General features: G+C 39.3%; 1 protein-coding gene across 2 annotated transcripts in view; it reads right to left on the bottom strand.

Annotated features, from left to right (window-relative positions):
- Nyap2 (neuronal tyrosine-phosphorylated phosphoinositide-3-kinase adaptor 2) overlaps positions 1-25,340 on the bottom strand; it is a 249,231-nt gene that overhangs the window by 14,514 nt on the left and 209,377 nt on the right. For both annotated transcript variants that reach the window (XM_058577456.1, XM_046439583.2), the window contains one exon: positions 22,122-22,225. In XM_058577456.1, the coding sequence (XP_058433439.1) occupies positions 22,122-22,225 (104 nt within the window). The remainder of the gene's footprint in view (positions 1-22,121; positions 22,226-25,340) is intronic.

Genomic DNA, 25,340 nt, shown 5'->3' with positions numbered 1-25,340 from the left:
CAGGCCTTTGGGCCCAAACTAGGGTAGCATCATTGATCCCTGTTGTTCTGATCAATGTTGTTCTGATCAAACTTCTTGGACTGTGCAGCTACTGTCTTCCCCAGCTCCCCAGCCTTTAGACGGCCGTTGTGGGGCTGCCCACCTATGGGTTGTGTAAGACAATCTAATAAAACTCCATTTTACAATCATGTAAAAAGTTGGTCCTGTTCCTCTAGAGAATCCTTACTAATACTCCAGAGTAGCTAAAGATGACATGGCACAGGCTTATCTACCTACCTAGGACAAGCAGCCTAGTATAAGATGTACTGGACAGAGATATCAAATGGGCCTTCTCTAGAATCTGAATTCCACATCTTCTAATCTAATAAGGCCCTGACTTGCTATCAACTTACTTCTCCTGAAGACGACTGGGTATAGCTTGCTTAAGTACAAGTAACTGGAAGAATTTTTATTAAATGGTGATTAATGTTCCTAGCATTGGGGATGCCAGTTTGCTTAAAAAATACCTTTTCTGAATTAATATTCACAAAAAGCTTCTAGAGTTGTAATAAGCCTAATCTCTTTCAGGCTGCAGGTGATGAAAGTGTGTACCTAGGAAACAATATTCCATCCCAGACTCTCATAGCACTCAACTTTCAAAGGATTGCCTAATTTTACTCTCATTTGCAAACAAGGATCAGCTTACAGTCAGATGTAGAATCAAAGCTGAGATTTAACACAACAAATGTCTTTCTGGAAATTATTCCATGATTTTTCTTATTCTTCTACCATATTTTGTACCCTAGTTCAGAAACCAACATAGCATTTCTCATAATGAAGTCCTCCAGATGGATGCTTCAGAAAGAGAGGAGTCAACAGAGAGATAAGGCTTTGAACAGTAACAGGAAGAGCAGACAGAGGAAAACAATTATCACTATACCAATTTTGTTTCCAGAGAACTGCTTTCATCATGTCATGTGTCTGCCCAGCAATATCTCATTGCCAATGGTATTAATGTCCACAGAACCTAGGTTGCCATTGAAACATATGGACCATGTGGTATAGCTATCTTAATGTCCACATTGCTCACTATGAGGCAATGCCTCTGTCCTTATTAGAAATCTGGATTCTGTCCAGCTTGTGGAAGACCACATCAATTTCGATTCATTTCTTTGAATCAAAACTGCTATGTCTCATTCCAAAGACACAAAATGCCAATTACTTCTGAAGATATGAGGAATCCTTTTCAACATCTAACAGTCTGAAGAAGTGACCAATATATCTTCATAAAGCCATGCTTTCATGAAAACTCTAATGATAGGCTCCCTTTTTCCAGTCCTTACCAAGATGAAAACTATAAACCACTTAAAAAAAAAAAAAAAAAAAAAAAAAAAAACAAGAGGAGCAGGGCACTGTGGCACATGCCTGTAATCCCAGCGGCTCGGGAGGCTGATGCAGGAAGATCGCAAGTTCAGAGCCAGCCTCAGCAAAAGCGAGGCACTAAGCAACTCAGTGAGACCCTATTTCTAAATAAAACACAAAATAGGGCTGGGGATGTGGCTCAGTGGTGGCGTGACCCTGAGTTCAATCCCCAGCACCAAAAAGAAAAAAGTAAAAAGAAAAAATTTAAGTAGAAGAAAATTAAAAATCAGGATAAGAGAAAAGCAAGAGATTTTTTTGCACTTGTGTGCAGCTAGAAGATTCAATTAGGGTCTGTCAGACAAAAAAATCCTACTATTCTTCTACTTTAATATCCTCCTCCGTATTGCAACTATTTTCCCCATCATTCTCCACACTTACCAAAATAAAGACAATTCCAAAGACATTTGCTAGATTTTGGTAAGATAGGTCATGCATTGCTCCTACAAAACCTTTTAATCTTTCATGGGTATACTTAGGAATATAGTTGGAAAAAATTAAGAGCCTATTTTTTTATAATCTTATTTTTTATTAACTATCTTTCTCAGAGCAATATATAGTGAGTTTTATCTAGTGATATAAGTATATATGATTGTAAGTCGGCCAAGCAAGGACATTCAAGCTCAGGACCATACCTTGCCATGATTGGATGATTTCTATCTTTCAATAGGTGTGAAAGGTCAGTGAAGACTAGAGGATATTTCTCTGCAATAATAATGATAGTTGGATGCTAAAAACAATATATACAATGACTAATACAAATTAAGCATGCACTCTCAAATGCTTTTCCAAAAAAAGGGCTTACCTCATTCCTTATCCCTCCCACCAGCCTTGTAAGGTTGACCCTAGGATGCTCACTGTGTAGATGTAAAGTAAGGTTCTATGAGTATGAACCAGGCCAAAGAGAATGAGCAAATATATGGATGGAACAGGAATCCAAATTAAACTGAACTAACTCCACAGCATCTCCCAACCTCTTTGAGTCTAATACCATGTGGCTCTGTCATTGGGTTAGCTGCACAAATCTAGTGAGATAATAAACGTTTTATACAAATGTTTTATGTTATGTATCTACCACTTTTCTTGGAAAATACCATTTGGCCAATAAGTGTCCCCTTTCTTGCTGTATTTCATAAGTTAAGCCAGCAAGTCTTAAAGGAGCCACTTGCCCAAAGGAATAGCCAGATCCATCTCCAGAATCCAATAGCTCCAGTGCTTCTCTCTGAATACAAGAGCCCATCTGCGATTCCTAAAATGTTAGACACGTCGGGTGCCATTCCCTTTTCTTTTGCACAATGTAACCATCATCATTTATGCATTTATGCCTGCAACGTTTATTTATTGAGGAACTGTGTCCTTTGCAGATACACATGGCCTCATGACAGTTCTCACTGTGCATCTTTCTCAGGACAGACAGATAAAGCCTTTCATCTGTGATCTTCTGTCTTTCCCCCAAACTGCGCTATCAAGCTGAGACAGCAGATTTTACATAGGATTCAAAGGTTCTCCTGGAATGGCAGAGCTACAGGTTGGAAGGCCCAACACTCCAGGGCACCCATCAAGGGGGAACATCCTTGTTGGATTTTGTGTGAAACAGAAGCAGATTTGTAAAGACAAAAAAAAAGCACTGAATCTTTGAGGTTTGTTTTATAGTAACCATACTACTAACCTATCTAATGAGCAATGAATAAATGAGTGATATGGGAAGGTTATATAATGGAAGTGATGAGTTGACCTCTTCATATATAACCTATAAATATATGTAAAATATATAATGCATGAATTCTGAAGGAAAAAAAAAAACCCTAACCTTTTGACAGATCATAATACAACTCTAGTTTTCAGGAAAAAAGAACTGCAATGGAGGGGACATTGATAGGTTATGTACTACATTAGCTTTTTATTTTATTAAATAGAAATACTTGTTCTTGTTATAATTTGATTATGTTAATCCAACAAAATATATCACAGCCTTCTAATAAAGTTGTATAAATATAAGATGCTACATCTGTCATTTGAATTTTTTTTTTATTTTTACAGAAAATTCATTGAATTTAATTAGAAAAAGAACTTCCTAAGAAAAATTATCACTAGAACTCTAGAAAAATGCAAATAAATGGATTAGAGGACAATAACAGTGGAAGAGCATTTACTTAGCATGTAGGAGGTACTGGATTCAATCCCCAGTCTCACACACAAACACACACACACGCACACACACACACACGTGCACACACACACACACACACACATTTCTAGTAGAATACTCTAGAAGACAGTACCATGTTTGTCACCCACACTAGAACAGAATCTACTTTGCAAATAAATTCCAACTCCTTCCCAGATGTAATAACCTTTCCCCAGCTCAACTACAACTCATGTTCTATTGGTAGTCTATTAGGAAGCATGGTCTTTCTAGAACCCAGAGCTTTACCCCTACTTTTAAACCTAAGCAACACTACTTCCAGCCAGAGATGTCTCTACTTAACAAGAAAGAAAGTCCTTTTATAAAACTGCATAAAAACTCCTTTCTTCTGGCTTTGGAACTTCTTCAGGTATTTGAACATGAAGCTGTGCTAATGCATCACTCACTGAGAAACCAAAGGAAAAGTCAAAAGGTGAGCTGAGCCCTCACAGAGTGTTAAAAACAGAGCCAGCCACTCCATGGATTAATTCATCCAACCTTACAGATCAATGTAAAAGTATTTACTAAAACAGTGGTGAATGTATCTATATTACAGGTGAAGAAACCAAGGTTCAGAGCTGGGTGGGAAGGAACAGACCATTCTAAGTCAAAGCTGGCTGATTGTAAAAGCTGCTGTCTTTCTGTACCCTAACACATTCTTTCAAAGAGGAAGAAAGACAAAAATACCTCTTAAAATAGATTTTAATATTTTAAGCCATACGAAGTTCCACTCTGAAAGTAAAAATATACTACCAATGAGTTGGCAATATTTAACCATTGTTTGAAATTATATTGGGTGATAAATAGAATTAATTTAACTTAACATGATAATCAAATGTTTTAATGAACATTTTTAACATTGAGGCACTGTTTCCATAAGATACTGAGCATGAATTAATGCAAAACATCTCACATTTTAGTATTAATTTTTATAGGATCATAATTTCCCATTATATGGTATTAGTAGTATTTTCTTTTCTACCTTTTTCCCTCCAAAATAAAGTACTTGCTTTACACATTCCTGAAAAGTGAGAACATGCCTCCAGAAGAAACTGTAATTGTGTTCATACTTGCTAAGCTACATTTTTTCCCTGAACAACAATTGCCAAGTTTCTCATACAATATATTTAATATCTTTCTCTTAGCTGGAATAGGCATAAAATAATATATTCATTGCCCTTTGAGGATTGAGCAGTGATAAGAAAACCAATGATGTTGTCAATCCATTTTATCATAAATTACCATTATCCTACACTCTTTAGGACTATAATTACAGCTCCTCTTAATTACTGCCATTTTTCAGATAAGGCACCTGAGTCAGAGAGGTTAAATAATTTGTCCATGGAACTCAGCAAGGGGATAATTGAGACAGGATTAAGCCTAGAGCCTCCACACATCTGCACATTTACATCTGATCTCACCACTTCATGCACAAGGCATTTCATGAATTCGTATATTCCAGCTGGATTCCTCTGGGCCCCTCAGGCTTCTATCTCACACCTTATTGTGCAATTCAAACAAATATAACATTCAGGAAAAAAGCAAACTGTTCTTTTTTTTTTTTTTACATTTTTTACTCTCTATCATAAAAATGCTACACATTGAAGGAAAGGTTGCCTGCTTCCCAGGAAATTTTAGAAAAACTTTAGAAAGAACTTGACCTCCAAAGATATGGCAATTAATTTGTTCTAAGTTTTGAGGAAAGCAATGGAAACTCTCTCACGATTAGTAAACAGTGAATTAGGAAAAAAATCACTAATGTAACAGATGGGTCCTGGGAAAAAATGTTTCTTGTCAAATAATTAGAGAAGGTAGTAATGGACAACCATTTTCCTGTAGAAATTAAGAATCCCAATGTTTCTCTCCATGTAAAACTGGGGTTTGTGATCCCCACTTCACAGATACTTGATCTACTCTAAAATCATGTTATTAGACATAGAATTCCTAAATGACAGCGCCTTTCTGAATTCCCTGAATTCTGATGACCCCTCCTGCACTTGTCAAACACCAACAAAACTTCCCAACACTCCCACTGTGACCAAATGTAACCTCCGGTTCTTTCTCAGCACACTGCTCCCAAGAGAATCTGCAAATAGATCAGAATTGAGACATGTGAGGAAACATATGTCCCACTTTTCAGCTGACTAATGAGAAGAACTGAGGGGCTTCCTGGTCTCAAAGAGTGAAAGGAGAAAAACCAACAAAGATCATCATAGGATGGCCCCACTGCACTGAGGGCGTGGGTACCAATTCACGTGCTCTGTCCCTAGTCTCTTCCAGTCACTCTCCCCCCCAAACTCATGGGTCCCCTTCCCATGCCGACCAATCACAGCCCCAAGGGGCAAGTCCAAACCTCAATGTTTTGTGTCAATGTTCCAAGCACACTAACCTTTCCCACATCCTCAACAAAGCTCTCAGATAAAGCTATAATAAACTCTTCTGAGAGGGACTAATAAAATGTCAGACCATTTTTAAGTGAACTTCACAAAGCATTTTATTTGCAAACACCAGAATATGTAGCCCTGCTTAACATGGCACCTCGGTACATGCTTTAGACCCCCAAATCCAAACACTACAAAGAATGTATATTCACAGCCCTCTAGGGTAGTAGTTTACAAGTTAGACTCTCTTCAGGACTCCTACTTTCCTCATCAAAGTCTTGCTAGGAGCACAGAAAGTTTTTCATTTACTTTTACTTCTCTCAACACAGCACCTCTCAGAGCAGAAAGCTAATTACTGAAACTCTCTGGGACCCAACTCAGAAGAACTGAGCCCCTAAGCTTTATGGCTTCACCTGACTTCCTTCCTCAGCTCTGAAAGGGAGCCTCTGCTCACCACATGGCAAATTTGTGAGCTTTAGTTCTGCAGCCCAGCTGGGCCAGGAAAGAAAGCCTGCTTGTCATTGTGCCCAACACAAAGGAAAACCGAGCTGCTGGTAGTGAGTACAGAGAGGACTACAGATTCCTTGGCTTTTCATCCTCCCCGCCAGGGAAGAGCTTCTACCCAGTGACAGGCTGTCCTTGTTTTATCTCCCAAAGAGACTCAGCTTTCAGACTATCCTCCAGGTCTAATAATTGCTCATTAGTGCCAGAATCCCATTACCAAAATGGTGATACGACCATTAGTTTGATTCACAAGTAGCCAAGGTAAGGACCCCACCTCCTATCACTGCCTAGAAATAGAATATAGTTTGTCAAATGTGCATTGTACTGATCCAAGATTCATGCTCATTTTTTTCTAAAGAAATAGTTACAAATAGGCCAAAGAAATTTTAGGAGTTTGCTTTTAATCCAGATCTCTATCATTCCAGAATACATGAGAACAAATAAATTACCACTTGATGGTTACAAAATGAGGGCTGGAAGTCTATTGTAAGATTTTTAGGGAAAATGCTGAAGGTGACTTCCAGCAAGAAGATAAACTAAGGCAATAGCACCCCTTGGTGGCAATATGAGGGTATGCAAATTACAAGTAAGGCACTTTTTTTTCCCCCAGAATCTTTTACATTTTTTTTCTGTAGAATTATGATGAAAAATCCTGCAGACTAACCTAGCAATTCTTTCCCTCGCTTCTGGCATAACCACACCAATATCATTCCACCAGTTTGGAAATATATTGTAGTTTTCAAATTATCCAAAGATTCCATGACCTCTCTCTATAAAACAGCCCAGGGTTTTATTTTCAGGTCTAATAAAAACACTTCATACAACAGCATGCACTCATTTCATCTGGCTAGACCTGTCTCTTTGGTTGGAATGGTCTCTGGGGTCTCTTTCTACTGGTGTCTGTGTCCACTATTAAGGCCACAGAGCAAAGTTGGTTTGGGGCAGAGGGAGTCTTCAAGGCCTATCTGCAAAACCTTCTAATTCAGGATAAGCAAATGCCAGGTCCACTGTTTGGAGAAGAGAGCATTTGAACAAACAAGCATATATAAAGCCAGTTTCTACTAAGGTGTATCTCTGCTGCCCTTGTACACTGTTATTTTTTCAGAGGATACTTCAAAAATCTAGAGGGTTTGAATAACAGTATCTGTTGCATTTTTACACTCTGCGTATCATCTGACTGCTAGGCAAAAATAAATTTTTTGTTTTTATTCTTTACTTTCATTTGTCTCTTTAATAATAATAATCTAGCACAATTATTCCTTTGTCATTACTGAAATAAAGGCTTCTCCCTTTTGGCGTTTTAAATACTACTAAACTCTGATATTTTCTGCTATTCATTTCAGCACTTCCTAAAGATTTTCTAACAACACAACAAACTAAACTCCTCCCAGTACATTCTGGATACCTGTTTTCATGGGGTTGTATTTTTTTCTCCCCCCCCCAACTAAATTATTGTAATTTTTATTATTATTCTGAGTTTGATTAATTAAAACATAGGCTTCTACTTGTATTTCTATATAGGGTTTGTTTTTATAATCCAGAGTCAGAGGAGATATATAAAGATTAGCTTTGTTCCATATTTATTCATGGCAATGAGTTTTTAAAGTACGAATTAAACATAGTAACATCTTACTCATTGTAGATAAAAATGCAATGTGCACAAACATATTTTCGGATCTTTAATTTTAAAGTAACACAATATGACAAGAGCCAGATTTGCATTTCATAATGACTTTTGTGTATGTGTGTATGCCAGGGATTGAACTCAGGGATGCTTAACCACTGAGTCACATCCCCAGCCCTTTTTACTTTTCATTTTGAGACAAGTTCTTGCTAAGCTACTTAGGGCCTTTCTAAGTTGCTGAGGCTGGCTTTGGACTTGTGATCCTCCTGCATCTCTGAGATTACAGGCATGTTTCTGGCTTCATAATGACTTCTGATTTCTAAATAAGGAGAGACAGACCCATGGAAAATAGTAATAAATAATGCCTAGCCCATAAATTCATGCACCACATTCTTTATTCCTGCAGGTAGATAATATATACTGTTAAACAACCAACTTCATGCTCCTCCATAAAAACCTCACTATAAGTTAAATATGGGTCATACACTAATTTTGGAGTTAGTTAGGTACTCATATTTATCCTTAACCTTGTTGCATTACACTTATAGTTAATGCATCTGCAATGTATTTTAAGTTGAAATTAGCAAAACAAAAACTGGGGGATACCACCTGGGTCACAATGTTTTTTTATCTCTATTATTCATGTATCCCCACGACCCTGTATTAAACTTCTATCAAAAGGATACCTAGTCCAAACAGACGGCAGCCATGTTAACTTTTAGATCCTTGGTTGCCCTCTAGTGGTAACAGACTGCCTAAGACATTTGCAGGATGCCTTGGCTTTAGAATACCCAACCAGATCTGACTGCTGCTGATGCATATAAGAAAGCACATTGCTTTGAGAGTGAGAAGGGACCGATTCTAGACCTTTGTCTGTTATTTTGACCTTTTTTTACTTTTTTTTTTCATCAGAGGAGATTCTATTTGCAGAACTACTGTGATGGTCACAAGAGAAAACATCAGGTCAAATTACTTAGACATTGACAAAGCATAATTAGATTCATTTTAATTTTTCTATAGAAAACTCAAGAGACATAATATCTTTAACAACAGATTTGTCGCTCTGGTGGACAGGCTCTAGGTGCTCCCCATGTCTCTGCCTCTTGGCACAGAGAGTACCAGGAGTAGAGAATCTGGAGAAAGAGCCTCAACTATGTGCTCAGATCCCTGTTTCTAGTGACGAAAGACACTCACACCATGCACCATGGGATTCTGTGAGAAAACCACCATATGTAGTCACCTTGCTAAACAAGTCTCACCAAGCGGCAAGTAAATTCTCAGATCAAAACATTGTGGGGGACATTGTGGAAAAATTTCAGTAGAACCCTGAAATTGTTGGTATTTTGAAAGACGAGTGAAAATATTTGTGAGAAAAGCCAATCTGAAAATAAGGAAAAGAAATTGATGACTAAATGTTAATGCGTGGTCATTTCTTGATTGGCTCCTGAATGGGGAGGGATATTATGTTGGAGCACATGCAGAGATTTGAAAACGAACTTTGTATTCAACCATAGAATTGAGGAAAATATTATTGTTTTCAGAAGATATACATTCAAATAGGGATGAAATGGCATGATAAAAACAGATATGTGTGTTTAATAGCACACACATTGTACTAGCCATCCAATTTTTCTGTCATTGGAAAATTATCAAACTAAAAAAAATGTGAAACAAACAAATGAATGCTCTTAGGTACTTTATCCATTTTAGATACTTTGGAGTTAACAATTTTCCCTTTTGTGATGCTAATTGTCTGGGGAAGGGCTCTCTGCTGCAATCATCCTGTCATCTCATGCTTAAGTGCCATGATCTTAGGGAATCAGAATCTGAATTTTAAGGAGACAGCTCCTCAGCAAATTTCTGCTGAATATCTTAGGTGGATCAGTGTCCTCATTTATGAAATGTGATTAATGATAATCATGATGATGGCTCCCTCTTCCCCAGGAGCTTCCCTATTTGTTCTTGCTCCACTGATGCTCTTTCCTCCAGTCTTTCCCACCTGAACGTATCTTGCTCCTGTCAAGCTAAATGGCTCATATTTCCCTGACAAATTGTTTGACTTCAGGTCCCTAACTCCTTAGCAACTCTTATCTCTAATTGCCTTCCACCTGCCTTTATTAAAATGTCCATCAATGTCACCACCTCCTTCTGGGAAGTCCTGCTTGACCACCGCCAATGGCGACCCCAACACTGGCAGTCAATCCCTCTATCTTCCGTGTATATGCTTCTCAATTACCCTGAACTGCAAGTACACACACACAAGTGCACACACACGCAACCTGGCTTCTTTATGAGGTTGAGATGCCTTTGAACAGAGGAGTTTGAATCAGCATCTTGCAAACTTGAGCGTCAAGCAGAACACCTGGTGTTTAGCAGGTGGATGTTGAAGATTTGTTGACTGAATACATAAAAGCCATTTGTAAACTCCAAATTACTAATGTGAATTACTTTGAAATGTCAAAGACAGTTACACATGTTCATTAATAGTGTGTGGTTGGTGGTGCAAGAGGCTAAATAGGGGGAATGAGACACAGGAGGTGAAAACTTTGTATAAGGTGAGTGATTTTAGAACATGAAAATTTTGGAAAGAGAAGAAAAAATAGGATGCCCCCCCCCCATTAATTTTACCCCCACTACACTTTTGCTCAGACTTCAGATGGCTATTTTCAGAGCCATGGTGAGCAAGGTTGCCAAACCAGTATTCTATGCCTGCACCTGGCATCCTCCAGGTCCAGGATCCAGGGTTTCCTCAGGTCCAGCCACACCATGCAAAGCCCCTGAGAGCTACTGGGAGGCAGGAGAAAGGAAAGAGGAAGGACAAGAAAGGAATAAGGACCCCATCCGTCCTACTCTAGACCAGTTCCCGGGCCTCACCCCCGCACGCACCTCAGTTTTTCCTTCTCAGTGACAGACATTGAACTTTATCTTATTGAGATTCATCACTCTGGGGCAGACAGGGTGGACTCAGGCCTGCCTGTGACGGAGGGAGGGGCAGACGCAGTGCGGCCCTCTCCTGGCCACTCAGCTCATCAGCACCCCCACCCCACCTATGACTGCACTGGGACAGCAGACAGTGGAGCAGAGGGTGACCTCTCTGCTCAAAAACTGTCATAGCTGACATCTGATTGTCATTGAGACTCTTCACTTTTTTTTTTTTTTTACCGTTTTGCCTTTGTATTTAAACTTGGCTACAAGAGAATTTTTAGAAATTCTGGAGGCATGGAACAAGCTCTAAATAACCCAGCAGGCAAGTCTCAGGTGTTTAGGGCACCTGCCCAGCAAAGCTAGGGCAGAACAGTAGAAGGGAAAAGAGAGAAAAAACAGAGCACAGTTTCAATGAACTTTGTGCAAAATTTTATAAGGAGAAAATCTAAGTAAAATCAAATGAATTTAGATATCATGTAAATGTGATTTTTTTTAAAAAAAATATAATTGTATATTGAATTATTTCTGGGGAAAAGCCTTCATAATCATTTCTGTTCTTGAAGACTATAAAGGTCTTAATTCACTCCAATCCATGTTACTGTTTTGTTCTTAATATATAAGGTCTTTGTCATTTAAGTACAGAAGGTCTATTTAGAATACTTCTCACAATATTTTATTTCTCCTTCCATTAATAAAGCTGCTTATTTTTTGAAATTGATTTTTAGGATTGGGTTTAATAGAAATTTCTCTTTCAATGTGAATTTCAGTATTATGTTACCTGTCTCAGTGGTACTTCATTTCCATTCTCTTTTCCAACTTCTCTTTCATCCTCAGCAAGCAGGTAAGACTAGTTAATTACTGAGGAGAAACTCTGTGATGACTACAGGGAGAACCCCCTGCCAGGAGCCAAAATGCCTCTGCAAATCATCACAACAGTTTTACAATAATATGTGTGTCTGTTCCACCCTTAATGTTAATTTGTTTTTTTAATTCAATATCTATTGAAACAACTAGAAGTTTCCAAGTGGAAAATATATATTCCCAGCCCTCAAGAAGCCTACATTCTAATGCAAACAACTATAAGGTATTTTTTTGGAATCAAAACAAATTTTCAAAAATGAAAAAAACAGATCCATGATCAAATGTATTAGAGAAATATGCAATAATCATCTCTCCCTCTCTATGTTTCATAGCGCATCTGCAAGGTAGAAACTCTGATAGCAAAGGAATTTACTTGACTCTTTGCAGACTTCTTTTCCATAACAGAACATAGGTATTATCTCTCTACAGTGTTCCTCTGTGGTACAAATATAGTGTCATTTATGGCTATGTTTGGTAATTACAGTGGAGAGACAAAGAAGAAGGGAGCTATGCTTGGGAGAGTTGGGACAGTCTAACAACAGAATACATGTGACCCCACACTTAAATGGATAAGTGATAGTTTGCCAGCAACCCAGCACTTGGGAAGAAGTTCCAAGAAGAAGGAAGAGTGAAGCAATTGCTGGAGGCATCCCTAGATCATGATAAAGTGAGAAAGAATGGTGGATGACAGGAGGCATCATAAGAAGCTGGAAGTAGGTGGTGGATGGTGGAGCTGCCCAGGGCCAGGGCCAGGTCACACAGGGCCCTATTCCACTCTCTAGGCAATAGCAGACCTTATAGAATTGTGCAGGGGGGTGGTTAACATATACTCACACTCCCTTTGATGAAAAGAATGGATTTGGGAACAGACAGCCATACTGGAGATGCAAGGTGGGAAATGGGTGACAGACACTGAGTTTGTCACAATACTGCATATGGTCATCTTGTAAGATACATTTGGATTCAAGAGAAAGAAGTCCAAACAGTAAAGCTGCTTATGTGGCTCCATCCTCCTCTCTATTCTTCTGCTCCTCTCATTTCCCCGATGCATGTGTTCTTAGAGGCAAGAGTATTTGCACTTATTTGCTCTAACGAAGTGTTAAAAACAGCCCATGTGTCAAATACATGAATGACCCAAAATAAGTATTTGCGTTTATCCATTCGATTCTAAAATGCACTTTCATATCCATTATCTTGCTTCAAATAGATGTCGAAATCAAAATACCTGGAAATTTCGCAAAGCCTGAAGACACTCACCTTTGAGTGTAAGTGCCTGACTTCTCCTAGGATCCCTGTTTCATTACTTAGCACAGATTGGGGTCCTACCTGAAGTATGCCTTGAATGATAAGCAACTTTGGCTCTGTTGGCTTCCTGTACTTTCATATGCAAAGTTTATTGGGTTAGGTAGGATTACTCTTGACACCTTTTGGTCCTTCAAATAAATGCCTGATTTGGGGGAAGGAAGTCATTAAATGTAACATTGCAAATACCAAATACCATCCCTGTCAAAACAGCTGACAACCAGGGATTATTAACTAGCTCTAATGCAGCATTTGCTTTAGAAAACAAATGCTTTGAACTGACAGTATGGTTACCCTTCTCTCAAACTTTAAAGTGTCTGTTCAATGGAATGCTATGGAAGCCCAGAAGTCAGAACCCTGGTGAATATATTATTGTCCTTTGTGTGGTTTTGGGTAAATGTACACCACGAATCTAGCAACCTAGATATGAGAGAGGGGTGTCTTTTCTTCTCTTAATGTGAAAGGGTTAGTTGTGCTGTCACACCGATACTTCATGGTCCTCAAGAGTGTGGTGCAACCAACCAGTGCCACTCAGCTTTCCTCCAGGAGTTACTTCTCCCCTCCCCCAGTCCCACTTCATTCTCAGAGATTTTCTTCACAGGTGGAACCCTGTTTAGCAGAAGTCCATCAGAATTCATTCTCTCCCAAAATTTTTAAAAATATTTTGTTTTCTAACTTTTCTAAGACAAACCCTGGAAAAATCAAAGAGTGATTAAATAAATAGATGAATGAAACTATAGGAAGAAAGCAAATTCAGAGAAGCAGGCGTACTCAGGGCAGCTGTGTATGGGGCAGAGCTTTGGTACAGAGAACCACCTGGGCTTATGGTTCACGTGCACATAGCCACTGACCACCTGTGGGACCCACAACAAGCAGTAGAAACCCATTAGCTCCAGTTTTCTCGTCAGTGACACAGGAATGGTATGCCTATGTCATAGAGTACCATGAGAATAAAATTTGATAATGTAGACTTATGAACACTGTGCCAAGCACTTAATGAGCTCTCCAAAAATGCTATTTTAGAAATCTGTTTCATTTGGGAAGATGCTGTCAACCTGAAGGCAATGTTCATTTGTAGCACAGAATAAAGAACAAAGAGTTAACCAGCAGGTGAGCTGGGTGGAGAAATTAGAGGTCTCTAATGCTTCTTAAGTAAGGCACTCACCAGGTGGATGTATTTATTATTCTCAGTGTCATGCAGTGCAATAGTGAGCCAATATTAATATAGTGATAACCTTTATTGTCAATCCACCTGTAATTTAATTTGGAGGTTAATTTATCACTAGTTGGAAAAATGGCTCTTTTAGGGGAAAAAAATCTTAGTCATTTCAAAGATGTTAATGGCAAACAAAAGAAATTCTTCCATTTAGTCAATTAAGTTTTCTCTGCTTTTTTTTTTTTTTTTTTTTGGTCTGCAAAACAGAGGTAATGACCTCTCGTGGACACTCAGGCTAGACCAGGTGATACGATTCATGTCATAAATCCTAGTGAAAAGGACTGCATCTGTTCACAAATAATGCACAGCATTCAGAGATCAGTATCACTAGATGTGATTCATTATGTCCCCCCTCCCAAAAGTATTAAAAATAATTATCTAATAGACGAACAACGAACATTGTCCCTGCCTTAAACAGAGTTTTGTTTGGATTATTTTGAAAAGCCAACCACTGGTTGCAATATGCACTTCAAACACTAGAGGGCGCCATGTACCCATCTATTGCTATGCTTTTTCCAAGCTGGAAAGGCCATCCCCATCTAGAGACCCACACTTTCAAGATTTAAATTGATACATTTCATAAAGTTCATGTTGTGGATAAGAAAAAAAAGACTCTTGCAACTGTGGTCTTGGGAATCTTTAAATAAATTCTGGCATTGGAAATAAATAAATAGTTTCAATTTTTTTTTTTTGTCCTGACCCTTTCAGATGCAGATGCAGATAATAGTGTCCTACACAGCCATAACATTTCCACTGCATTTATCCATACATTAGTTCAAATAGGGGCATAAGTGGTAACCGAGGACAGGTGATCTGACATTTCTTAAATGATACCTGCAGCCAATTTATATTTATTTTTCATCAAAACCACCTGTAGGGTTGGTAATATGGGAAGCACCAAACCATTCCCTCTGTGATCACCTTCTATGGAATATTACTGACCAGAACTACTCTCTTTCTTAAAATTTTCAGCAAGTATGAAAGTTGAATTTTTGGAAGAAAGACTTTAAAAGAAAGAAGAATGAATTAATATTTTTCTAAGAGGTGGTGTCTGCCTAGACCTATCATATGTGTATTATTTCATTAATCCTCAACAACAGCACTAGTCAAATAATACTGCCTCTATTTTACAAAAAAAGAGAACAAAATTTGAGCCACATATTTACAGTCACACAACTACTAACTTGTGAAGTCAAGATGAAAATACATTCTTGAATTTCTCTAAATCTTGGCTGGTTTTTATCTAGCTGAGTAGTTCAGATCATAGACTCTGACAAAGCTTGTAACCTCACTTTAGTACCCTAAGTTGTCACAAGGGGTAGCAACAGTGACCATCAATTGTGTGGTGAAGGAGGTGTGCACTTTGTCCTTTGGTTCAAGACTTCTCAGAGAATATTCTCTTGTTTATTAAACTCTCTCTCATACTCCAGGGGAATAAGTGGCTGAGATGAGCTTGTTTCACTCCACTCAATAATAAGGCTACTGAGGCCGGGTGCAGTGACTCATGCCTGTAATCCCAGTGGCTAAGGAAGCTGAGGCAGGAGGATTGTGAGTTCAAAACCAGCCTCAGCAATGGCGAGGCACTAAACAGCTCTGTGAGACCCTGTCTCTAAATGAAATACAAAATAGGGCTGGGGATGTGGTTCAGTGATCAAATACCCCTGAGTTCAATCCCCAGTACCTCAAAATAATAATAATAATAAGGCTACTGAAAAGCTTGTTATGATACTACTTGACTTTAAAAGATGACCCCCAAACACTTTGTCACTTTTGTCCCCAGATATTGTCACTTAACATTCACAAGCATGCAATGGCTAAAGAGTATGTCCATATTTCTCAACACACTCTTCAGTTAGTTATAAAATGTAATCTGAGTTACTGCTGTCTTGTCACTTTTGTATGAATATGGATATCAAATAATTCCAACATTTCAGTTCACATATTACTGGATTCAGCTGCCTTTTATGCTATTCAAAGGTATTAACACAATTTTCCTTCTTTAAATATGACATTAATTATAGCTCATAGAGAGCTTCACAAAAACTAAAACTTCAGATTTTATAAATCAATCAAATAGGATTTTAGAGACCATGTGTAAGATAATGTGGTGGGTTTTTTTGTAATACTTGCATTATTTTAAGGTAATGATGCCATAATACATGGCAATATATCAATTTAGCCACTGACATTCTCATTTGCAATATAAATTTATTCTACATTTCATTTCACAGATCCATTCTTCAATAAATATCCTCATTATAACAAATAAACATCGTTTTTATACATAATCTGTTAATATAACACTTCACAATTTGAATTTGGTGCAGATAAATAGTTCTTTGACAACATACTGCCCCTGTGTTGTGAACTGAATGGGGGCTTCCAAGTACCCTCTTGGATTTTTCCATACTTGGAAATACATGTCAGGTGACCCCCAAGGGGAATCAAGCAAGTACAAAGCTGGTCTTGTGTGTCCTCCGTCCACATTTCCTGGGGTCTTTCACCTCTCAACACTGTTCCTTTGTGTCCAGCACAGAACCTGAGCACTTTTCTAGGTGAGACATAGGTAAAAATGTACCCAACTGGTCGGTTAGAAAGCCCCACAAAACATGTCCTAGGCTTACTTGGCAGGAGCCGAGCTCCATGACACACAGCCTTGGCCGAACGGGTCACCTCTTGCCCAAGACTTCTACAGAGGAAATGTGGTTGGAGCTTTTCTCTGCCTTTAGGTTTTGTATTTTTTTTTTAAACTTAATTTCTGCAGAGCAGGTTTAAGTTTTCAGCAGAATTGAGATGAAGGTATGGAGATTTTTCCATATCGCTCTTTGGTTTCATTCAGTTTTTCTACCTGATGTAATTGAAGGAAATATTAAATGAGGCCAAAGTCTTTAAAGTAACATTGTGTGGGGTTGATTCTGGGCACTGAGTGGCTGAGGTTGAATTTCTTCTCTGCATCCTCATTTCACACCCTGGAATATTGCTCTGTTTGGTCTCCCTGTCTGAAGCCTTCCTCCAGAAGGCTTGCACATGTTTTATGTGCAAATACCCTCACAATCCAGAAAGCTGAAGCCAAAAACTTGCAGAGACCTTAAGAGAGAGTAAGGAGTCTTCCATGCTGTAAGGCAAAGCGTTTCAGGGGCTATGGGAAAGTCAAAACATCCCTGCTCTGGAGGCATTAAAAGGAATGAAGAACAGGGACAAGATCAGACTGTGGGAGAAGAAAGTTTTTCAGGGGACATTTACAGAGGGAGAGAATGAGTCAGTCAGCAAAGGACCACTGGCTCATCACACATGCTGGGCACATCCTTGGGACTGGGCACAGTCCTTGCCAAGGAATGCTAAGCCCTTCACCTTCACCTCTGAGCGTACTGATCTCATGACCCCATGGGGTCCTTTTTCAAAAGTACATAGAAAACAATTTTTAACATGCAGACAGGTCTAGAAATACTCTCTGGACACAAACTAAGCTATGGAGGGTCACCCCAGCGTGCTCTTCCAGCATCCAGGAGTGCCAGCCAGATGCGGGTGTGCAGACAGCTATGGACCCTGTGGGAACAGAGAGCCACTGGGCCCTATGGGCACCCTGGAAGCTCTCATTATGCTCTGGACACCCCCCAGAAGTGTGATATTAGGAGCATGGAGGGACTAGAGGGCTGCAATCAAAAGGACCTGGGCTACTAACCTGAATAACAGCCTTGGAGTATGAAAGGGCGGGAGCTGGGCGAGGCCTGTCCTGGGTGTGAGGACATAGGCATAATGGTTCAGGGACCCACAGCACAGAGATCATGAGTCCAGAGGCTGAGGCTTTCTGCATGGACTTCTAGAGAGATGTGGGTCTGCCAGACTTTGAAATGTGTTTCCAAACAAAACAGCAGATGGTCTTATTCCTCTCCCCCATATCAAAGACCCTCAGAGGTCACCCAGCTTAAATGATAAACAAGCCTCAGGAAGAAGTTGAAGTTCCAGTCAAACCTTTGGGCCATTTGTGAAGTGTGTGTGTGTTCATGAGTGCGTGAGTGTGTGTGTGTGTGTGTGTGTTGAGGGTGAGACTGTGCATGGTGGTGGGTGTGCCCACATCTCCTTCCTTCCCAGAAAAAATGAGTGCAAACAGACCTCTGGAGCATCTTTCCTGGCAGAGTTGCCCTTTGGCATGGAGACCCATCCTGGCAGCTCCATTCTTGAAGGAGGGCTTGGTTTTGCATGCCCTGCCCCACCACCTGCTGCAGGAGGACTGTAGATAATGGTGCTGACCCCAGTGGGATCCCTGAAGACAGGGGGCTCGTTCTCAGCCAGGGATGATGAAATGCATGCACATCAGCTGCTGTCTCTAAAGCACTCCCGGCTCTTTCTTTGGAGCACATGGCTTTCTCCTCTATTACAGAGGAAAACAAAGGAGAACGTGACAGGTGCTCCAAGTTCAGCAGTCAACTTTTTTACTTGTTATTTTTACAAGGAAGAGATTAACTTTTTAAGGCAGAGAAATTCAGTTTAATTCCCAAAGATTTGTGTAATGGCAAATGTCAAAACAAGTGGTTGCATTGCATTAAAATTCCAAGAAAATGTCCTCAATTGTCCCTGCCTAGTTTACTTGCTCAAGAATGAGGTATGAAGGAAGAAAATCTGATTTTCATCTCTCCGGGTTTCACAGAATAATGTGTTGTAGAACAAAGCCTGAATGCTTGAAAATCACACTTCTTTCCCTAGCTTCCTATTTTATCTTACCTATTTTGAAATCCCAGTCAGAAAATATTTTATATTTCCACCGATCTCATGCCTGTGCTTGTTACCTGATGCTAAAACAAGTCGATCAACGTTACCTTCCCCTTGTTTCCCGCCCACTGAGATGGCGGGCCATCCTGTCTTCAGTGGCCTTAGACTCTCTGGAAATGGTTGGTCCTATCAGTTCCATCAGGCAGCCGAGGGTTGGGGTCAGTCACTTTTGGCCACTTCTGCTCATTTCTGCTGGAGCAATGCTTAGCAGTTCTACCTAATGCCACCTGTAACACTTCTCAGAGAGCACAAAGCACTGAAAAGAGATAGGATGCAAACACCACTCCATGAATGAGGTCTTCCTAAGGCCAGATTCCTCGTAGACTGGCCCTCCCAGGATGGTTTGGGGTTTGTTGACTGCTTCCATTTCTTTTTTAATAGATCACATTGTTTTCCAATGATTCCTAGGAAGAATTCTACATAGGTCCTATTAGGAATTCTGGATTTTAAGAACTATGAGGGATCCTAGTGTTAGAAAACTGCTTTATTACTGACCAGGATGATTTCGTCTTTAATAATGCTATGTGCTCCACAAGCCTGAATAAAATTTGAGCATTTGCTCTCAGAAAAAGCATTTGGACATCTTTTGCCCTTGCTTCACATTCCTGAGCACAGGGCCATGTCAGCCTCACTGCCACTTAAGACAACTGAATCAAGACTAGGGCTGAGGGACTGGGATTAAGTGAAAGGGGACCTTTCGTGCATGTTGGTTGACTTTGGTTAATTCAGAGCAAGGTTTTACCATTGTTGCTTGGCCACAGAGAAGCCCGGAAAGCACTTTTCTCATTCATAGCCCTGATGGCCCATCTCTGGTGATCTGGGTGTCAGAAGAAGTTTCCATAGATAAAGAATCTAACAGCATGTAAAAAGGGTGTGAGGTTTTCCCTTGGTGTATTTTGAAGAATGAAGAACTTCCCATTAGGTGAGCAAAGAGTTGATAATGCAGAGGCATAAACAGGTGCTTGCCTCTGTTTTGGAAGGTTGCTCTTGGAACCTGCTTGCATGGAGAGCTGAAGGGTCTTAGATGAAACAACTGTACAGTCAATTATGAAAAGGCAAAACAAAACACAACACACAGAACACTTCTGAGATACTGAGGGTAATAATGTAATAGCAGCAATTGAATACCTGGAAAATGGATTGTATTAATGCAATTTTCCACCAATTAGCTAAAACTCTATATCTAATATTTTTAAATTTCAGATATTAGTAAACACAGCATTTTGGGGATTAAACAGTTTATCTTAGTGAGATTGTGTTATTATTTATTTATTGTCTTATCTTTTCGACTTCCTTTATATTCAAAGTGTTTAAGAGATAGGCATGGTGTCACACTCCTGTGATCCCAGTGACTTGGGAGGCTGAGGCAGGAGGATTGCAAGTTCAAACCCAGCCTCAGCAACTTAGCAAGACCCTGTCTCTAAATAAAACTAATAAAAAATAAATAAAAAGCTAGGATGTAGCTCAGTGGTTAAGCACCCCTGGGTTCCAGCCGGGGTACCAAAACAAAGCAAAATAAAAAATAAAAAACAAAGAAGTGTTTAAGATGGCTACATTTAGTTATAAAGGCATTTAACTGTTTAAGACACAAGAAGTTCCAAATGCCACTTGAGACACCCTTAAGAGAAGCACTTGGGTTTGTAGGTACCTCATATATTCACAAATAAAATACTGTGCATATTTAAGGCAGACAAAATTCTAAGAAGCACCATGCCTCTCATTATAGAAATGCAATTAATCTGTGTAGTTATGCTTTTCAAATAGCAGACATTTAAAATAATGGATGAATATGTAATTTGCTAATCAGTACTGGACAGTTCCCAAGGAGGTGTCATCATTAGTTTCATCATTTACTGTTTCAGAAGAGTTTCATGGTTGAACCTGGGAAGCAGGGAGAACCCACTCCAGGGTGACATTATCCCACCTATAGCACTTCACAGCGACAGTGATCACGCCTTACAAATCAAGTCAATGTGTTGAATTCCTATTGAGTGAGTTACACATAGGACATTTATGTGAGTGGCTTCCCCCATACTGAATTCCTCATTCATAACCACACACTCAAATGAACTTCAGAGCAACATATTGTACTTAAAGAATTAAATGATGTTTTAGTTTATGCTTTTATTTTTTGCCTCTGTTCTCAAAGTGATAATAGAGATCTCATTTACCATGCATGAACACTTACATTCCCTTTCTGAAAACATTTCTGATATTGTTGGTATAGGAAAGAAAAGTCATTTATTTGGAGGTTGCCTTATTAATCTACAGCTTTCGGTAAATATCTAGATTATCTGGTCAGTCAATTTGTCTCCACAGCCTAAGAAAGAAGAACCACTAGCTGCCGTGTTCAATGCAAATGAGTTGGTATATGAATATTTATAAGGACATCAATATTCACAGTATCTTACAATCATGCTCCAAGCTAAATAAAAATAAAAGTAAACTTCCACAAATATTACAGTATAATAAGATAAGAGCTGAAAGATATGTACAAATTCATTGATAACATCTGTGCAATATTGTGGACAAAACATTTAAAAAGAAATTTACATAAAACAAGGTAGATAAATTTATCAAATGTTGATAAATTTTCGGAGACAGTATAAAAGTACACAAAACATGGAAAAAGAGAAAGAATTTTAAAGAATAGCCACTATGCCAATACATACAGTACATGTTTACTAAATTTAAATTACAGAATGATGGAAACCAGAGACAAAAACGATTTGGTAACAAACAGCAAAGAAAGTTTCACCAGTCACAAAGAAGAAAGACATTCCTCTTGAGATGAAAACACAGAAGGCCAGAACTCATCCCCCACCCCATACACACAGAGAAAAATAAAAGCAAATGCAAGAGTTGTCTACAGCGACACACGACAGACAGAAGTGGGAAGCATTTGGCATGTTGCATCACAGGAAGTCAATCACGATTGGCTAACGATGATGGTACCTGGCTCTGTTGCAGGTCACTGGCTTGCCTGAGAGGAGGAGCCGAGGGCGGAGGCACACCTGATGTGGATGCAGATCTGCCTAACTTGCAGCTTACTTTAGGTTCTGCAAACAAGGAGAAAAGACAAAAGGTTAGCTGAGTAACGTCTGCAGAGTTGGGATGGCTTTCTGTCTCCCTTTTGGTTTTGCTAAGTGTTCTGGGAATATGCAGAAACAGAGAAAGGAAAAGAAAACAATTATTAGCCTCTGATGTTGGCTAATAATTGGCGGGTGACTAAACACCTTCATAACAATTGACTCGGAAAGGAACTTTATTCTCAGATCAGCTCTTGGGGGATAAGGAACAAATCTCTGGAAGCCCAGGCCTGATCTCTTGCACATTTTATCCCATTTAAGGTTAGTTTCTGTGGAGTGATTGCAGTAGCAGCGATACCCATTACAGGGAAAGCAAGTAACCTGATTATTTTTGATGCTTCATCTTTAGCTTTGGTCCAGAGGACTCCTACATTCTAAAATGTTACCTATGCACTCCAAAGCCTGCCTGTCTCCTTCCTTCCCTTCCCTCCCTCCCTCCCTCCCTCCCTCCTTCCTTCCTTCCTTCCTTCCTTCCTTCCTTCCTCCTTCCCTCCCTCCCTCCCTTGACTTCCATGACTACATTCATCATATTTCCTATGATGAGTTAAAGTTTTTATTTATCATATTTCTATTTTGTTTACATTTTATAATGATCCTCTAAGAACTCCATGATGTTTTGTGTGGCAGAATATGAAGTAGGAAGGATTCTGGATCCATGGATTTATTTTCCAACCTATCCAGAAATCAAACGTATTTCAGAATGCATTCATTTTATTGCATATATATTATTCTAAGCAAATAGTGATAGGTGGAATATTTTATCACCCAGAGTAATGGGGAAGAGTCAAGCTGATGGTAGATAAAAAGATGGAACAAAATGACTTGGAAAGTTCAGAGAAAAATACCCGGCATATACAAGAAGAACGTCGCTCCTCACCTCTGCTAAACAGACTCACGTGTACACACACACATGTACTATACTTCTCTTCTCTTCCCCTTTCTGTCTATAACCCTCATCACTTCACCTCTCTCCTTTCATTGTCTCCTGCTTCACGTCCTTGTTCTGCACTTTCCCTTTAGAATAGCACTCCTGTGGCTTCTGATCCAGTCTTTTCTTTCTCCAGTCGGGTACAGACTCCAGTAGCTCTGTCCTCTCCCTGCGCTCTTGCTTGGTCTTGGATCTCAGTATTCTGCACACCAGGCATTATACACACATGCTCACCAGGAAAACCAAGATAAAGCTTCCTCTCAATGTCTGAATCCCCCTAGTGATTTACCCATGTTTCGCAGGAGTGCCACCTCCATTTTTCTGAACAAATCTTCTAATAGTTTTCTAATACTTATCATCAGTTTTCTTTTCCTTTCTCTGTAAAGTAAGCTCTGTGACAGTTTGTCTTTTTCTTTGCAATAGCTCCTGTATTTATCTCATGTCCCAGAAACCTCCTTGCTGGTTCCCAGGATCTCTCTGCTCACAAGTAACGAGGACACAATGCCACATTTCATAGATGACTTTCAGCACACCTACCTTGTTCAAAAATTTTTTCTATGACTCCATACTTAATATTGTAAGAAATTTAAAATCATCTAATTTTCACAAGTACCATCCACCCTCTTTTCCATAGCTCTCTGCTCCCAAGAACACAGACATCCCGGGTCCCCTCGGGATCCACATTGATCTGCTTCCGTCCTTCACCTCAAGCTGTTCTCATCCACAGACATTTATAGAGCCAAACCTCACAGGTGCCCAAAACCCACTTCAAGGTGCACTTCCTGTGTAAAGTGCACAGTGATCTTGCTTTTCTCTCTCTTGTGAGTTGCCTTAGCACATAACAGGGTTTAAACTACTTGATAAGGTTTTGAGCATTTTTGCTGGTAGGAACCATATAGTAAGTGTCAATTATTATGCATTTTTCTGTCACCAAACATACCCAAATTTACCTTTTTATCAATGCTACTTCTAAAAGCAAGTAGAGGAGATCAGGTAACACAGAATATAAAACCTGAAATCCAGGCCTAGGTCCCCAGCTTATTAAGTTGGTGGCCCTCATTCAAGAGGATGTCACCCTCTAAGATCCATTTCAGAAAATCCTTTCTTAGTTTTGTTATGGTGATGAAATATCTGCCCACACATTCCTCAAAATACCATTGAATTCCTGCTTCAGAGAGAATTAAACCGGTGTATCCTATGATGACATAGATAAAATATCACCATAACTTATAAATTAACCCCATTTAATAGAAGGCATAAATCCTTGCACACCTTAGGGTACCATCTTTTATTATATAAAATTACAGGTGAATCATCCATCAGAAACCTGGTTGATGAGTTTTCATAATGAGCCAATTTGTCCATGTATTCATTCCTGGGTTCACACACTCAGTCCCAAGAAGTGAAAAAACTCAATGTTTTTCTTAGGAAAGGATGACAAATATTTATTTACTATAAGGCTCTTTCCAAGTTTATGCTAAAGGTATGATCTGAAGAAAAGAGATTGACAAATGGACGGCCTTTCACGTCACCAAATGTACCTAACTAAGGATAAACTGCTCCTGTGGAGGTTTCCTGACTTAATCAGACTCTTTCAAATGTGGATACTGATATCTCCAATGTGCAAACTGAGCCTTTCCAAAATCCAGGCAAAATTTTGATTTCATCTTGACCTGTAAAGGCCTTGTTTTGACTCTTCGGGTTCAGTCTGGGTTCTGTGAAGGTTCATCAAGCCCCACTTAGGTCTGTAATAGAAACCAATAGCCACCAGTTACGTGTAGCAATGAAAACCCCTAGCTAGTCACCTGTAGGGCTAGCTCTGGGGTCAGGTCACCTGGTGGTGGAATGTTCAAACCCATGCGGGCTATGACTCCACCTGCAGAGGGACATTGAGGTGATTCCCATCAATTATGCACAAATTATGCACAATCATGCACAAATTTGTATATAGGCACATGCACTATAATGTTGATGCTTAAAGCTTTCGTGCAGTAGGGACATTTAAAAAATTTTATCTCTCTCATTTTGGCTCTTCTGTCACTTTCAAATGCTGTAACATAAAGGCATTCTGAATTTATCATGGTATTTATGTGCCTGGGTTGATGACATGAATCTTTATGAAGTTGCTCTGACTGAGGTTTCTTTAACCAAATTAAT

This window comes from Marmota monax, unplaced genomic scaffold (assembly GCF_021218885.2).
Source record: "Marmota monax isolate L192 unplaced genomic scaffold, Marmota_monax_Labrador192_F-V1.1 WCK01_AAM20220418_F8-fsc00041, whole genome shotgun sequence".
Lineage (NCBI taxonomy): Eukaryota > Metazoa > Chordata > Mammalia > Rodentia > Sciuridae > Marmota > Marmota monax.
Note: the sequence above shows the minus strand (reverse complement) of the source record. Positions and strands in the feature narration are given on the sequence as shown.